Source organism: Culex pipiens, chromosome 3 (genome assembly GCF_016801865.2).
Source record: "Culex pipiens pallens isolate TS chromosome 3, TS_CPP_V2, whole genome shotgun sequence".
In the NCBI taxonomy this organism is placed as follows: Eukaryota; Metazoa; Arthropoda; class Insecta; order Diptera; family Culicidae; genus Culex; species Culex pipiens.
The window spans coordinates 23442916-23461170 of NC_068939.1; the positions used below are offsets into that span (position 1 = coordinate 23442916).

Genomic DNA, 18255 nt, shown 5'->3' on the forward strand with positions numbered 1-18255 from the left:
TGTTTTAGTTATTATAAACATTTCTAATTGTTAATCCAGATGTTATTGATGATTGGACCAATATAAGAACGAATGAATAATTATATGTTCGACCTATCAGCCAAAGGAGTCGTTTTTTTTCAAAAGTATGTTGAAATTAACTTTTTTTAAGGTAGCAAACCCGCCATATGCAATTATTTTTGTAACCAAATTTTGAGAATCATGTTCAAAAAACACGAAATTTCAAACATAACAATTTTGTTCTTGATGAAAAAAAAAAAAAAATAGAAACGTACATTAAACATCCCTTTTTTTAATAAAATATATCTTTATTGGACTTTATTGCGATTATAACATTTCTTTTTATAACTTCTCTTCAAATAACATGTTCAACAATATTTTACAGTTAAGAAACGAAAATTGGCAAATGTTTATAAACCGTTTTTTATACTTTTTTTATGAATAAAAACTCAGTTAAATTTCAATATAAAAACTGATTTTTTAAAAGAAAAAAGAGACGAGTTGTTCCTTTTAATTCCGCTACATATATATTTTTAATATCTTGACAGATACGTATTTCGTCTACTACTTGCAGACTTCATCAGTGTTCTGTTCTCGACTCGACTCACTGGGAATACTGACCGGTAGGGGATGAATTTCGACTAGCGGCGTGCTGGGTTTCCAATCCAGAGGTCGTGAGTTCGATTCTCGTACCGGGATGATGAAGTTTTTTAAAAAAAAATCAAGAAGGCGAAAGTGGGACCTCAGAGCAAACTTGTAATATGCAATATTTTAACAAAATCAACTGATTTATAAGACAAACCTTGTGGAAAGTTTATATCAAAAGGTTAACCATTTTTTGAATTTTGGCCGTTGCAAATATTTTTCAAATTTTATGTCGCCCCCCTTAAAAATTGGTTCGAAAATCAGGGGTTGCCCACCCTTGACTTTGGCCATGGTCGAGGGACATAAACTTCAAAAAATATTTGCAACGGCCTAACTATCATCGTAACTAATATCTACTTTTTCTCTATTTTTTTGACAGCTCAGCCAAGGCCGGACAGTGTGGCATTGACATAAATAACTAAAAGCATCGGTCTCGTCACTTTACGTCAGTGTGTTACCAGCCCCCAGCTGGCTGCTCAAAAATTTATCACCAATTCCAGAAAAATCTGCTCAGCTCGTGTTGATAAATAGTGCTGGTAGTTGTAGTGCAAAACCGACTCTAGAACAAATACAAATTTTCTAAAATGTACCAATTACCGGGGCCACCCCCACAACCACTTCGCGGTTGGCAACAGTGCCAGCGGCGGCGGCTGTCGCTAGTGATGATGACGGTGCTGCTGGCAACACTGGTGACCGCAACCGACGCGATGGGCTGCCCGCAGAAATGCTCTTGCCAACAGCGAACGGTGCGGTGCGTCAAGCAGCAGCTCGATAAGATTCCGGAAATGCCGCTTGACACCAACATTGTGTGAGTATACTGCTTTTTTGCGTTTTGCGAGCTAGAGATAGTGAGTATTAGATTGTATGTGGGAAGGTTTAGAAAATGTGGGTGTTTTCACGATGAAGTTGCAGAATTTCGTTCTGCATTGATATTTTCTTCAAGTTATTTTGTTTCTCTTAAAACATCATGCGTCTCCATGAAATTATTCACTACTCATGTTTATCCATGGAGCAGCATGGCATTTTATGAGAGAATGTTTAATTGTGTAAATGAGTTCTAAAAGTTGAGTCTGCTTGTCTGTGGCCCCGTTCGAATCTCTAAAGTGCGTAAGCATTCCGCAATGTGTTGTGTTCTCGAAATCCCCCGTAGTACCCTTGTGGAGAGTGCGGCTCACTTACCGATATCCGACTCTATCACCGGAACCGTCGTCCTCACCGTGGCAATCCTGGCCATGCCAGGTCCTGGCACCATAAACAAGTTACAATGTTTCGCTCTCATTTCCCCCCGGATTGGGCTTGACTGATTGTGTGGATGCATTGCACACATGAGTCTGTGCAGAGCCAACCCTTAACCAACATCAACCCCCACGACATGGCGCAAAGTATCGTTGTTGAAGGATAAATATGTTGCGGCTAGCGGCAAAACACCAAAAACAAGTGTCCAACCTCCCCACTGGTTTGGATCTATCGACAAAAGTGAAGTAAGGTGGTATGGCGGTATCGTTCGAGCCATTGTAACCCGGGACATAACCTATAGATGGCACTTGGCGCACATTGGGCCCTTCGAACGATTGAACTCATCCGCCGCACCTGGTTCTGGTCTACCCTGGGTGATGCCCGCATTGCCACTGGGACCATGGTGACAAGCCAAATCTTTTAAATTTGCGTTCCTATTTTTTTTTTAAATTAATTTAATTTTTTTTGGGTCATTCTCTGTCAACTTACACAAAATTGAAAAAAGTTGACATAAACTTTGAAAAATATTTGCAACGGCTTTGTGACTTTTTTTTTTTAATTGACCTCATCATTTTATTCAATTTAGCATGTTTGGGTTGATTTAAAAATCTTTTGAATTTTTGAAAATATTCGATGTCTAAGTTTTTTTCACTAACATTTTTGTTTTCGTCAAATCTTTCATTTTTTGAAAATTAATGATTGCAAAACAACTGAACTAGTGCAAAATGGCCAAAATGCATTTAAATACACATGTTCCATGCAAATGCTTAAACTATGACTTGATATTTCAATTTTTTTGCACCCCCCCCCCCCCTCGACCCCGGCCAGAGCCGAGGGACAAAAACTTTAAAAAATATTTGCATTGGCCTAAGGAATAAAAAAAAAACTGTATGAATATGCAAAATTTTGCCATGCAACATATAATCATTTTGCCATTTTGACGCCTTCGTGCTTACTTGTCGTACGTCACTTTTTGACGTTCCGAGAAAACGCGTTTGAATGTTTGACCTTGAATAAACAAAAACGAGAGCCCGCAATGTAAACAATAACAAACACGTTTTATGTTGTTGATCGTTCTGTGCATCGTCCTGAAGTTTGGTTGAATTTGGCTGCTGAAGTTCCGAGTTAAAACTGAAAATGTTTACGGTAGTCAAGCTCGTTCCTGTGTCTAACACGTTCTGTCCTGAAATCCCTTTGGCCAATTGTCGCACTTACATCCATTTTCAGGCTGTGTCAAGATAGCACGAAATCGAATCTTGGGGACCTGTGAAGATCAAAAGGTGAGGCATTGTGAGCTGCACAAAATGGCGTTCTTAACTATAGGTCTATTCCCGTACTGCAGAATTCTGCAATTCTGCACAAAATCGGCAGCAGAGCGTTCCCGTACTTTTCTGCAACAAAAGTAACTTTTCTCTCAGGCAGAACTTCTGCAATGATAGAGACAGAAGTTGCAGCAAAACCGTTCCAGTACTTTTCTGCAAGCTCTCTCTTCTCTTTCGTGTTGAAAAGTAACTGCAAGTTGGTGTGAGTACACGCTTACATAAAATTGGCAAGTTGGGTTAAATCAAGCATTTTATTATTATGTAGTTGTAATAAATTTGATGTTTTGAAGGGACGTTTGTATATTTGGAATTGATAGATTTTGGGGTATTTTTTTAATGTCCGGTTTTATTGAGAACTATATTTTATGTTAACGATTTCAGGCTTAGTTCATTAATGTAATGATATAGTGAATTTATTATTTTTTAGTATTAATAAAGTTGATAAGTAACCCTAGTAACATTTTAGGTTTTAAGTAGGCCATAAAAGCCTATTTAGGCCGTATGAGGGTTTTCAGAACCATGATAAAACCTGTAAGTTTAAAAATGTTACTTGGGAAATCCAGTATTACAGCATGGCTAATAACCCAACAAACAATTTGTATCATAAAAACAAAAATTTGAGAAATGATTTTTGATCTTAAATTGTTTTTGAACAGACTAAATATGTGTGTTAAAATAATAGGTAAATTTAATTGGCAAATAATAAATTGTACCTGTGATGGTGCTACCAACTTGTATTCTTATATGAACCAAAATATTAAATGTATTTTGTTGAACTTTCAATGAAGGAATCATAAAAAAGGTATAAGGCTGTACCAAATAAATAATAAATATAATTGATTATATAATTTATAATTTGTTGTTTTATTGGGTACTTGTTAGTTAAACTATGTATCAAGTCAAGGAGAGAAACAGCTGGAAATGACCATATTTTTTTTGCTGAAACATAAGTTACGTTGTTTAAACATCATATTTTATATTATTTTAAATTGATTTAAATTTTATTAAAATATATACGGTATACTTAAATACTTAAATTTAAATTCTAAAATTGGGTCCTAAGATGAAGCTTAGATTGCTAATATTATTGTTTACAGCGATAAAGCTTATTTTTCTGAGTATAATGACCATTTGTACGATCACAAATAGTTTAAAATGGATTTTTAAATCAATTTTGAAAAATTAACCTCGCGGTCCTTCTTGACAGAAAAGTTCCTACTTGACAGCTCGTTCCAAGGGGACCATAGTTGATCCATCGAAAAAATGTTGTCTTGTCAAAAAAAATTGCATTAAAATTAAAAAAAAACAAAAATGGGTTTTAATCGTGTTTTTTACCATTGTACATAAAAATTGACCTAGGGCTTTAGAACCCAATATTCTTAAATTCTTAAATTCTTAAATTATTAAATTCTTAAATTCTTAACTTCTTAAATTCTTAAATTCTTAAATTCTTAAATTCTTAAATTCTTAAATTCTTAAATTCTTAAATTCTTAAATTCTTAAATTCTTAAATTCTTAAATTCTTAAATTCTTAAATTCTTAAATTCTTAAATTCTTAAATTCTTAAATTCTTAAATTCTTAAATTCTTAAATTCTTAAATTCTTAAATTCTTAAATTCTTAAATTCTTAAATTCTTAAATTCTTAAATTCTTAAATTCTTAAATTCTTAAATTCTTAAATTCTTAAATTCTTAATTCTTAAATTCTTAAATTCTTAAATTCTTAAATTCTTAAATTCTTAAATTCTTAAATTCTTAAATTCTTAAATTCTTAAATTCTTAAATTCTTAAATTCTTAAATTCTTAAATTCTTAAATTCTTAAATTCTTAAATTCTTAAATTCTTAAATTCTTAAATTCTTAAATTCTTAAATTCTTAAATTCTTAAATTCTTAAATTCTTAAATTCTTAAATTCTTAAATTCTTAAATTCTTAAATTCTTAAATTCTTAAATTCTTAAATTCTTAAATTCTTAAATTCTTAAATTCTTAAATTCTTAAATTCTTAAATTCTTAAATTCTTAAATTCTTAAATTCTTAAATTCTTAAATTCTTAAATTCTTAAATTCATAAATTCATAAATTCATAAATTGTTAAATTCATAAATTCTTAAATTCTTATTTTTCTTAAATGCCGCCATCTTGAATAATTAAAAAATACACTTATTTTGGAGTCATATTCTAGGTTAGAAATGCATATTTAGAGGATTTAGAGATTAGAAATTTTGTAAAGGTCTTTAGAGTACAAACTGTATCTATTTTTTATAATTATTTTTTTTTAATTTACAAAATTTATTTGTTTTTTTTTTATTTTTTAACTGTAAATTTTGAATTTTTGATGTTCTGAACTATATTCAAAAATTTTATTTTGTTCATTTCGAATTCAAAATATTTGAATTTTGGAGGTCTAACTTTAATATTTTTCAACCTTATTTTTTTTATTTTGATTTTTTGAAACTAAGCTTTTTTAATTTTAAATATTTAGAATTACTTTATTTTGAATAATTTGAATTTATAAGCTTTGAATTTGTGATTTTTTTTTCTGAAATAAATATTTGCATTTTAAATTTCTCAAATACCTGATTTATTTTTTTTAGTTTCTCAGTTAACAAATATCAGTTTTTTTATATTTTCATTTATGATTTTCTTAATTTCCGAGTTTCTAAATTTATGTGTTTCCTTATTTTTGAGTTTGTGATTCATTTACTTTCTAATATTTTTCAATTTTGCTGCGTCGTCGTTGTTCTTCCATATGACATCCATTAGTTATTTCTGTTATCCTGAATAAAAAATCCTTCAAATGGTCTGCTATCAAAACATGTATTTATGATCCCTTCTATATTAAACCTTTGTTTGTAATTTTTTTAAATTATATTTGTTAAACGTACCTGCAACTCTCATTTCTATTTTTTTACCTAATGTAAAAGTTTTGAATTGTTTCTAATGTATAATTTCTACCTAAGCATAAGCATCTTTTAAATAAAATGTTGAGTTGCATAAAAAAAAATAAGTCCCCGTAAAAAAACCTTTTCCAATTACAATTATTGTTAATCCCTTTAAATAAAAAAAAACTTAAATACCCAATTTGAGTAAATCCACTCAACTGTGTACAATATTGCAGAAAAAGTACTGGAACGCGCTACCCAGGCAAAAGTTTTGCGGCCTCTCTCCTTGCAGAACTTCTGCAAAAGAGAGAGATGAAGAGAGCGAGCTGAAAAGTACGGGAACGTGCTGCAAAAAAGTGACTTATGCTGGCTGCAGAATTCTGCAGAAGTTGCAGAAATTTTGCAATTCTGCAGGTACGGGAATAGACCTTATATTTGGCCCAAAATGCACGTACGACAAATTAGCACGACAGCGACGATTTGTTATACATTTTGTTCGGCCATAACAGGTTTGCCACACGTAGTTGCGTTTTAGTTTACGTTTTTGCGCTGTTTTTATCGTTTTTTTTTAATTCATAACCAGACAATTTTTAAAAGGATACTCCTTGAAATGAATTACTAAAGTGAGCGAGATGAACTGTTTGTTTTTATCTAAGGAAAATAAGATGTTACCTCTGATTTGATCTAAGTAAATCTTTGATTTACAGAATTATACATTAAAAAAAAAATATTACATTTGACAATGGATACATCTTTCATTCAGAAAAAAAATAATTTGACCTCTTTTGGGGTAATAGGGGCAGGGGGGGCTGAATGGACCAGGGGGGCTGAATGGGCCACCCTTGGATTTCAGCTTTAGAATGGATTTAGACCAACTATAAGGATAGGGTCTTATAAAAGACGTCAAAAAACATCACCACACCGAAAACGATGTTTGAATTTATTTTATTTTTCCAATTATGAGCAAAAATGTAAATTATTGACAAAACCACGAAAATGTTGTTTATTTCGAGGTTTTCAAATAAGCTTTCTGAAAAGTTGGATTGTTTGAAAAACTTTTTTCAATGCTTATAATGTTACTAGATGTTACTACCAAGGTAATCAAACAACAACGGAACCTTAAAATCATTTAGAGGCTTGGTGGTGTTATCCTCATAAAAACAATCAAAAGTTATGAAATTTTGATTAAATGGATTATTTCACTCCTGGTAGCTTCACAAATCACGTTTAATGCAACATTAGTTGATTTTTGAATTATGTTGATGCTTATTTGTAAAAATAGTGTCTTTTTTTTGATATTTTTACACTATTTTCCAAAATCTTTGTTTTGTTAAGTTACTATTTTCATAAAAGTGGTCAAACGTCATGGAAACTATGTTGGAAAGGTCAAGACATTTCTTATCACCCTTCAACAATGTATTAGAAGAAATGGCTTGTTTTCTATGGTGGTCCATTCTGCCCCGCACCCTGGAAAGTTAGTCGAAAAAATATTTTTTTCAAAGTGGCTCAAAAATAGTTTTAATTAAAAAAAAAAATCATCAACATTGAAGGGAACATTCCAAAGCATAAGCCTACTACACTGGATTCATAAATTTGTATATTTTTCTATGATTTTTGACAAATTTTACTTAGGGGGACCATTCTGCCCCCCTGCCCCTATTACATCATTAAAAAGGTACCATCAAACTTCACACCTTCTAATTAGAACCACAATTTTAAGATTAGATTTTTTTAATCAATTGTCAACCATCACATTTAATAACCTTCTAAAATTAAACTCTTTCTCACTGCGAAGTTGTCACCCAGGCCCCACCCCAATAGCTATCGACCTCCTCCCAACAGGCTGCCATCGCCGGAGCCCCGTTTATGTCGTTGTGCTTTATTGTCAGCAAGGGGAAAATGAAAATTTAAGCTACATAATTGAATAAATTACAACCAACCATACGGCCGACCCCGGTCAGGCCAATCATGTACAGACACAGCCTCCGGGCCGCCGGGCTGGAACAGCTCAACAAAGGGGGGTGGCGGAAGACAGCACCGATATCGAACACCGAGGTCGGTTCAATCGATTGGCCATTGGCCTGTGATGGATGCAATCAACGACCCGGGCGAACGCTGCTCGGGCCGTGCACTTCTGAATACATATCAACCGACATTCGGCCGGTCCCTTGCCGCTGCAGGTTGATGGTCTCGGTTTATCCTTGGGAGTTTGGAGGAGGAGGTTTGGTCTTGTTCTACCAATCCCATCGAGGAAGATTTGGATTCATGGATGATGTTGGAGCTCAACCCAACTGGGCTTCATCGTGCCAAGGCACCTTACAAGAACTGATGCACTGCCCACCATTGAAAAAACGGCTAATATCCACTTTTGGCAAAAACGAGATAGTAGCACCAGGTGGTAGAGGACGTTCCAACGCATCTTCTGGACCTTGAATTTTACTGAAATAGTGTTTAGACTTGGCTGCCGATGCGAAAAACCAAACGGCTAATATGCCACTCTTATGGGAACTTGCCTTGACGGAGATTTAGTGACAAACACTAAAACGCGTTTTTCTCGGAATACTTGATTTGGCATAATAGCCGAATTTTCAATTATGGGCAGTGCAGTGAATCTTTAGTTAGGGAGCAGTTCTCTTGAAAAAATATTTTTTTATCACAAAATTTTGGATTTTTATTTTTTTTAACAGGATTCTTTCCATTCTAAGAATTTAAAAAATATCAACACATAAAAATTAACAAAAAATATTGTTAAACAAAAAGTTGACAGAGAATTGCCCAGGTAAAATAAAAACTAGCTAGGATGAACGTCTCCTGAAAAAGATCCGTGAACGAAGAATGTAAGCGAGGCAACATCTGAGCTTTCGTCTTGATGGAAACCAGTCGTCCGGTCACAGATTTCATGTTTGCCCATATATATTGTGTATGGTTTTCGGAGAGTAGGTTTGTTTTACGATGGGGGTGCCCAAATTGAGTGCACCGTAAACATATCTTAAAACTGTTTCTAGGAAATAACTATTCGGAATTTATAAATCAATCAAAATTATTTTTTTCTAACAGTGCTTATTTAGCCAGTTAATCTGAATTGAGTTTTAGGCACCCTCCATCGAAAGGCTTAAAAGAATAGATCTCCGTTGAAAGTTTCTCCAAATCTCTGCATTGAAAATTTTATATTCTATAGCAAAACTGTCAAATTCTAACAAAAAAGCAAATGAATGCAATGCAAATTTCAGTTAATGTTTTTGTCTCCCACCCAAAGTTAAAGGCCGATGAACCTCTCGCGTTCATTGAAACAGTTCATCCTATTGAGTGGCTTATATGGAAAAATGACCGCCACTTAGTCACCGAACCATGGTGGCCCATACGGCAAAGGCACAGTTCAATAAGCCCAAGGTCTTGATACCTAGATGAACCTTTTTTGGAAAATGAACCCATGAGTAGAGTACTCTCGGTAATTTCGGGATTTATCCTCACCGTCCGCACACAGTACCATTTTACTACCGAACCATGCTCTTTGTCCTCTCGTATGCCGATGCCCAGTTCTGGGTGCCCTTCTTCAAATTTTCTCAAAAAATGTTTTCAAGTTTTTGAGGAGTTGTCAAATTTGTATAAAACTTGTATGGACGAACCAAAACAGTCGATGGCTGACATTCTGAAGAATAGCTGTTAAGTAAAAGATTACAAAACTGTGAAGCAAAAACGATCCCAAATGTTTAAGACATACCGTAAACCGGGGTGACTTTGATAGGATTTCAATTTATTTTTGGAATATTTTCCAACTGGTAAGGTTTTTCTCAAGATTATTATTTTTAAAACATGTACTGGGGTAGGCCACACAAAGTCCATGCACTATTTTTGGAAAAAAGTTTTTTCAATCGTGTTAAGGAAAATATTTCCGTTGAAAATTCTTAGTTTAAATTCCGGGGTGACTTTGATAGTTATAATTTTTCATGTAAAAATCAGATTTAAGATGTTCAAATTTCATTTTTACGTCAAATGTACCATCACTAAGGTTGCTGATATAGTTTTTAAGAAAAAAAAATCAATGTTTATATTTAGTTAACTAAGTTTATAAGCTTTTTAACAAAATACATATAAATTTTAGGTAAAATTGTAAAATAGTCGAAATTTTTCCTGAAATTCGTTTAAACTAGTTTTGTTTTTTAAATTTTTGATTTAATTGCATTTTAAACTGAGAAAATCAAGACGAAGCACGAATCACAAGTTATCACATTTTACATAAAATTTGTTAAACTAACATTCCCTATAAATTTGGAGATTTTTTTTTTGTGCTTCAAAAACATATATTTTTTATTATCTATAAACTTATTTTGCCGTCTCTTAGTGGAAAATTGTCCTAAGAATCCGAAAATGCATTCCGTTTTCCGATTCAAAATCATGTTCATTGAGAAAATCATGACACTTTCTGAAGTTTTAAATAATGCCTTTCATCAACTTTTTGTTTATTATAGTTAACTTACTCTTTAAACTTTTCAAAATTTATTCAATAGTTCTTCTTGGGGTACTTTGAACACTTCTCTACCACGATCAGTATGATTTCAAACCATTGCGTACGTATTTAATTTGTACTCTTCATGTTGCGGGAAAATCTAAAACCTATCAAAGTCACCCCGGCTATCAAAGTCACCCCGTTTTACGGTAATTATTATTATACTTCTGCTAGGAGTAACGAAAATATCTGAAAATTCATGGACATATTTTTCAATCGAGTTTCTTGCAAGCCTAATCTTAAATAATCAAAAAGTTGAAAAGAAAACAGATTGATAAATAAATTTCTCGAATCTTCTTTTTTTCTCTATAAAACCACTTTTAAGAAAGTTGACCACCCATACATCTGCTCCAATAAAAAGTGGTTCCTCAAATCCGGTTGATTCCAAGGAAGTCGCACAAAAACTGCTGATTCAGACCGTTGCCGTTCATCCATCCCAATTCTCCGTAGTCGCCGTCGTCGTGTCCGGGAGTCCTGACCTGAAAGTGTTGCTGATGACACCAGAACCAACATTCCAAGCACTTCTAGTGCTCGGCTCGGGTTCACTTTTGCCCCTCGGCCAGCTCCAATTTCCAACCATCCTTCACATCATCTTGGCCGTGACGAAGCCCTGGGCATACAAATTGAGCAAATTAACTTGCACCAGAACACTTGGCTTTTGGCAACGAAGAGAAGGGATTTAATTGAATAACTCCGAGGATGGCAAAATCTGAAATGCTTTTCTCGGGGGAAAGAATGTCGAGCTTCTCTTTGGGATATTGATCTTTGTTGTACCGGGAAGAGTGTATAGTTAGTATAACCTGATTATTGGTCTTTTCAGAGTCGTTCAATCTAGTATCGTTCCCCAGCCGATCAGCAATATTGTTTAAATTGACCCCGTCGGTAGTTATCATCCGACCGGGGTAAAGGTCTCTGGATAGTTCAACTGCATTAAGGGTGGGACAGCAGTGGTGCGAGCCAGAGCGCAATGACAGGTGAATTGCGTGCGTATTTGCTAATCGAATGGTGAATTATTAACGTCTGTTTGCGTTTATGGTCTGTCCGGGGCTGCTTGTGATTCAATTTTAATCGTTCGATTGAACTGGCCGCAGCTGCGTTGATGTCCGAACGTCCGACGTCGTCGGCCATTACCGGTCAATCGGCACGCGGTGTGATGGCGGTGCATTAACCCTCACTTGAAATCTTTAATATATCAAAATAATGCTAATTTTAGTTGAATGTCAAACGTCGAACGTATTTGACGTTTGAAAGTTGTTTTTTTTTCTCTTTAAAAAGTGTCCTATATATTGGACTGTTGAGGGTTAATCACGCTCATTCTCACTCGAAACCACAAAACCCAGAAAACGTGCACGAGTGACATGACCCAGGATAGACGCGGCAAATTAGCGCTGGAAGCCCTGATGGTGGCATGTCCCAATGTGGTCCTCATGCCGACGTGGTCGTGCTATCTTGTCGCACGTCGATTTTCGAAAAAAATAATTTAAGGACGCCATTTTGTGCAGCTTCACAGATCCCCAAAACTCGTCTCATTCCTGAGGTATCAAAAAAACATTAAAAAAAATCCCTGTGCAATGTTGACACTCTTCATATGAAATATAGATCGTGCTATCTTGACGCACTCAGCATTTGCGACAGGTGGCCCAAGCGAATTTTTGTCTACAGTTTTGTTATTGTTCACATAGCGTGTTTGATTAGTCATGGTTAAACATTAAAACGCGTTTTTACTCTCAAAACGTCAAAAACCGACATACGACAAGATTGCACGATCTCGTCAATGTGCGAATTTTAGAGTAGGTAAATTGTTTATTAGGACACACCGAGCTATGAAAACCGAGTGTTTACACACGTGGAATGGAGCGCGTTGAATAAAAATCGTGTGCCAACATTTATGCAACTCACGGCGCTCGTAAAATGTTTGCACTGCTGCGAGCTAATAATCAAATTTGCACATTCCGCAAATATTGCATAATTCACTGAAATGATCTGTTTTGATTGGGTACACACACAATTATGTTGATGGGCGATATTAGTGGAAGGCAAATATTGTTTATTATGTTAAATAAAATACGTTTGCGTACAATATTGAATTACGTAAAACATTTTTAAAGTAATGTTTGTACATTTGGTTGATTGCATCTGCTACCCAAAACATCAGCAGTAACGATAAACGTGTCCTAATTTAATTTACAAACACACTCCCACGTAAAAGTTGGGTAATTACATCTGCAGCAATTAAATCTTTTAGATCATCACAGATCGTAATAAACGGTGCTTGCATTCGGAATTAATTAGCCTAACAAATCCTGGCACACTTCATCGCCTTTCAGTTATTTTACAGATAAAAACTTTTGCAATAATGTACAATTGGTCCTAAAACGGCCATTTTCAAGATTCTATTACTACGTGACAAGGATTTCAGGTCCGTAATGGTGCAACTTATCAACAAAGACTCTACGCAAGAGACCTGGAGTTCATATGCGAGACAAGTCTTTGCAGTTCATTAAAATAAATTGATGCTATCAGAGAGGTCTGGTGCACTCTCAGACACGACCAGGACAAACACACACGCACTATAACCAAGAATTCATAACCTCTCTAGAGACGACAACAACATCGAATGTATAGGAACGTTAGGTGTGGGTGGAATCGAATTAAAACCGTATGTCGCACCTTCTGTCGCAGCAGGGTTGGTGATGTTAGTGTTTGTGGCCCTTTACGCACCTTGCAGGAATCTTCTTGTTCTGGTACAGTTTTGTTTGACATGGAAATAGGACAACCTTACCCATATTCGAGCACAGACAAATATATGGGACTGTGTCTTTAAAGCTCTATAGGTGCTGCCAATCAAAACTCAGTGTCATTGTCAAACTGGTCATGTATGTAACATAAGCACATGTACCTTTTTAAATACATCGTTACGTCAGGCTACGAACGCTCCCTAAGCTTATTTCTAGCTTTGTTTGTAATTATTTGACAGTTTTACTGGTCAATGAATTGGAACTCAATCCGGTCTACTTGTCTATGCTTCAAAGGTAACTTCTAAACCTTTGTTCGCTCCACATGCTTTCTCTTTACTGAGCAAAATCCAAGCAAGGATTCACCTCAAGCTTTCTTGAACAACGAATATGTTTGCGCGAGAGTGTGTGTGACACTGTGTGTCGTACACGGAAGAGTAATCCCCGCTACAAATCCAAACATGTCGACAAGATTCACCTTTTGGCACAACAAGACCGAAACCAGTTGATCCTTTTTGGGGGGCCAAACCCGAGCCACGTGCGTAACTCTCCCGGCCACACCACCAAGCAACCGTCAGACCGGTCTGGCGAACCTTATTCATGACCTTCGTGAATAGGTGCAGATTACGAGGATTTCCCGCTTTCAAAAGTAGATATGTGTAAATTGTGCACAGTTGGGGTCACGTGGTGAATGGTCTTTTTAAAAAGCAGGCTAAATCATTAAAAAATATTCAATTAAAAACATTATTTAAAAAAACGTTACTTAATCCACCTTAAGGTGGTTGGTGCCTTCCTCACATTCATGTTGTCTTTTAGGTTGTATTACCAAATTAATTGAGGATTTTTTTTATTTTTTTTTTATTTTTTTTTTTCATTTGATTTTTTTATAATTATTGTTTTTACCAGAACAGCAATTTTCAATTCTTTTTTACCAACTCTCCAAAATAAAGGAGAAAGGGGGTAATTGAATTTAAAAGTGCTGATATGCCAACATTAGGTGCACGATGGAATTGCATGCTGTCCCCCTAGTCTTAGTAAACAATGTCTTATGAGTTGTATATTTCAGTTAAAAGTTCGTGTAAATTTTTGTCGAGACAAAATTATGTATTCCGCATCATAATTAATACAGCCTTTTTCCAGAAGAGACGCAGACACTGCTTAAGCAATGTGGCAACCGGGCGATACGCATGCTGCGCGGTTCTCGCGCGTAAGCAAAAAGACCCGGCCTTTGAGGTTATGCAAAAATCACCCTTTTTTGTAGCTACAAAAAAACTTTTTCATGGCATAACTTTAAAAGTACTTCACTAAACAGAATGAAATTTAATAGGGTCTTAGGGGACCCCAAAACGAACAGAATAAGGTGGATCCGGCCAAAATCGGTTCAGCCAGTTCTGAGATAATCGTGTGGGAAAAAAATTATGTCTACACACATCCCCACAGACATTTGTTCAGAATTTGATTCTGAGTCGATAGGTATACGTGAAGGTATATCTAGGAGGTCTATTTAAGAAGTTCATTTTTCGAGTGATTTTATAGCCTTGCCTCGGTGAGGTGAGGAAGGCAAAAAATTAAAGCTCGAACAGTTAGTGTTGTCCAAGAACTTACCCATATCTTTTGCTGTTTCACGTTAGCGTGTATTCTATGCCTGTCAGTTTTTGTAAACACACGAACGTGAGATAAGGAAATAGTGACTTAAACTCATCGTATCTTAACTTTCTTGAACCGTAGGATATTTTCCAACAAGCGTCGACGTGCCACTCAAGCAACGATGCTTAGGAGGAGACTTAAAATGTTGTACAGTTTTCTTAAAACAGTATTCGCTGTATTTTATGATTGTTTTTTTTTTTAATAAATTTTAAACTTTCAGTTTCAAATATGTGTTTTTTCTCAGGTACTGTAACACACCTTGACTACCGTACCTGTGGACCAGGTCAATCCTTCTGGCGTTACGGTGAAAGGAGACACCAGAGTTCAGGACAGATAAAATGGCCAGATCAAAGTTGTCTCCGTGCCAAAAGAGCACACGTGCTAATGGGTGCCCGGATTAAGTTCCACTATTTATTGGGACTGATGGTTCCGGATTTCGCAAAGGATTTCCCACCACCGGTGTCTGCCTCCGTCCAACAGTTGGCGTGGGAGTTTCAATTTGCAATTTGTGTTCCGGTTCAAGCCGGTTTTTCCGAATGCTTGCGAGGGAGAAGGCTAGGTATGCTCTCTCACTTTCTCACTATGGCAACCCCTCGCCCCCACCCCATCAACTGTGAGGGAGTAAAAGTTTTAAAATACGACCTTGTGCCCCCTTCAGAAAGCCAGAGTTGATGGTGATGACGATGTTGATTGGTGTGGGCGGATGCTATAAAATCAAGGGTTATATGAGATCCTCGGGAAAAAGGGGCCACTCCGTTAAGAGGCACTCTGTGGTGTTTTAGAACGATCAAAGGCCGTTGTGTGTGTGGGGTCGTAGGCTGTGTGGTCGCTGGGTTTCGGAATTAAGTGTCAAGAAATTGCGAACGAGCAAATTCGGTGTTTGCACGTTTTTGGTTTCTTTTATGGGATTCCCAGGGTTGCCAGTAAATTTGATCTTCTTTGGGTGGAGCATGATTTCTGTAGGAATAGGGATGCAGCCTATTTTGTAGAAAGTTTAATTTGCAATTAAATTTGAAAAAATGATCCATTTGAATTTTTGATTCTTTAATTTCCTCTGAAAAAACATCTATTGTAGACGCTTGAGCGTATAATGATTTTGGTTTGGATTGAAAGCAGAAGAAAATTACCTACAAGTCGGTTTTTATAAATGCGTCAACCACGCGTCCGATATTGACTTTCACCAAATTTGTTCATATTCGGAATGGGTTTTTTTTCTTCTCAAAAACAAAGAATCCAAAGTTTGTTGACATTTGGACCATCCTACGCCCGGGGATGGGGAGGGAGATGCCCCTCTTTTTCTTATATTTTTGAAAAATGCATTTTTCAAAGTGTAAACTTAACGAAAAGTAAACTTTTGAATAAGCAAACGAAGATTTTTTGACGTAGAATCCAATGGTGTGTTAAAAATGTATGTACAGTGTTGCCAGATATGAAATTTTTGCACTTGAAGTTTCAAAATGCATTTTTAACCCTTTGGACGAGCACTTACTGGAAATTTGTATTCGATTGCTCAGGGGTTTTTTTAACATTAAATTCAATCAAAGTCTAAGGGTAAATTGAATATTTTTAGAGGTATCCCGTTTTTAATTTGGAAAGTACTGTATTGCTTAGGAATGCATCAATTACAGTTTTCCCTTAACTGCCCACCATTGAAAAAACGGCTAATATCCACTTTTGGCAAAAACGAGATATTAGCACCAGGTGGTAGAGGATGTTACAACGCATCTTCTGGAACTTGAATTTTACTGAAATAGTGCTTAGACTTGGCTGCCGATGCGAAAAACCAAACGGCTAATATGCCACTCTTATGGGAAATTGCCTTGACGGAGATTTTGTCACAAACACTAAAACGCGTTTTTCTCGGAATACTTGATTTGGCATAATAGCCGAATTTTCAATTATGGGCAGTTAAGTGCTCGTCTAAAAACCCATAAGTGCATTTAAAAACTTCATGCACAACATTTCCATACCTGGCAACACTGTACGTAAATTTTGAGTACGCCACTGGATTATACGTCAGAATATCTTCAAATTAACTTACTCAAAAGTTAAAAAGTCGTTTAACCCTCTACTGCCCAAATCTTTTTTTCGAAAATTTTTATTTTTCTTGTGTTTAGGAGTTCATTTTGAGCAACTTTTGTTCTACGAAAAACTTTACTTCTCTAGTTTTATGTTTTTCTTGTTTCATTTTTAGTATTTTAATTTGCATTTATCTTGTTTAGTTTATGTTTGTTTTTAGTAGTATTTGGCCTACTCTACCACCTCCTATAATTACATTTTGCCTATCTAATTTTTTCATGTTTTTACAGTAACTTTTTCATTTTTTTGCATGTTTTTCACATTTTCTGCTTTAAAATGGAACCATTATCATTTAAATTGTAAATAAATGCGTAGAGGCATAGTCTGGGGCACTAGAAAAATTACTGCATACTTCTTTTTACTTAAAATATAGGAAATGTTAGTAAAAAACACAGCCAAATTTGACCCCTAAAAAAATTACATTTTTTAAAACATTGGCAAAGTCACATAAATCAAGTCAAACTTCCAACCCTATAATTTTCCAAAATTTCAAAAGTTCTTCTTTCCAATGCTTTTTGAAGATCAAAAATTGGTTGAAAAATGGATTTTTGGCGATTTTTTAAATCGAAGCCCGTTTAGAGGCGGGGTTGGGTTGTAGAGGGTTAAATATCGCAAAAAAAATATTGCGTTTTTTTGTCAATATTTATATTTTTGAAACTATTGATTGCAAAATAACTGGGCTGGCGTAGAATGCATTTTAAACAATTTTTCATTGAAATGTTAAAACCATGGCTTGCAATTTCAAATTTAATTTTTTTAACATTAATTTCAATAAATATTTGCAGTGGCCTAATTTTCCATAAAAATATAACGTGTCTCAAAACTACATAAATATATTTAGCCCTCTAACAAATTGCAAAAAAAAATAACCCTCTACAACACAACCCCGACTCCATTTTAAAAAATCAATTTTCCTCCAATTTTTTGATCTTTATTAAGCATTGGAAAGAAGAACTCTTAAAATTTAAGGGTTAGAAGTTTTACTTGTTTTGACTTTGCCAATGTTTTTAAAAATGTAATTTTTTTAAAGGTTAACTTTGGTCGTGTTTTTTACTAACATTTTCTATATTTTAAGTTAAAAGAAGTATGCAATAATTAAAGAATGTGAAAAAATGTGAAAAACAGCGAAAAATTTAAAAAGTGACTGTTTTTTTAAATTTAAATAGGCAAATTTTAATGATAGAAGGTGCTAGAAAAGGCCGA

The 18255-nt window shown here is 35.0% G+C and overlaps 1 protein-coding gene across 4 annotated transcripts in view; it reads left to right on the forward strand.

Annotated features, from left to right (window-relative positions):
• Positions 1 to 18255, forward strand: part of LOC120420644 (peroxidasin) — a 220764-nt gene that overhangs the window by 16455 nt on the left and 186054 nt on the right. For all 4 annotated transcript variants that reach the window (XM_052710923.1, XM_052710921.1, XM_039583722.2 and 1 more), the window contains exon 2: positions 1025 to 1453. In XM_052710923.1, the coding sequence (XP_052566883.1) occupies positions 1230 to 1453 (224 nt within the window). In that variant the 5' untranslated portion in view covers positions 1025 to 1229. The remainder of the gene's footprint in view (positions 1 to 1024; positions 1454 to 18255) is intronic.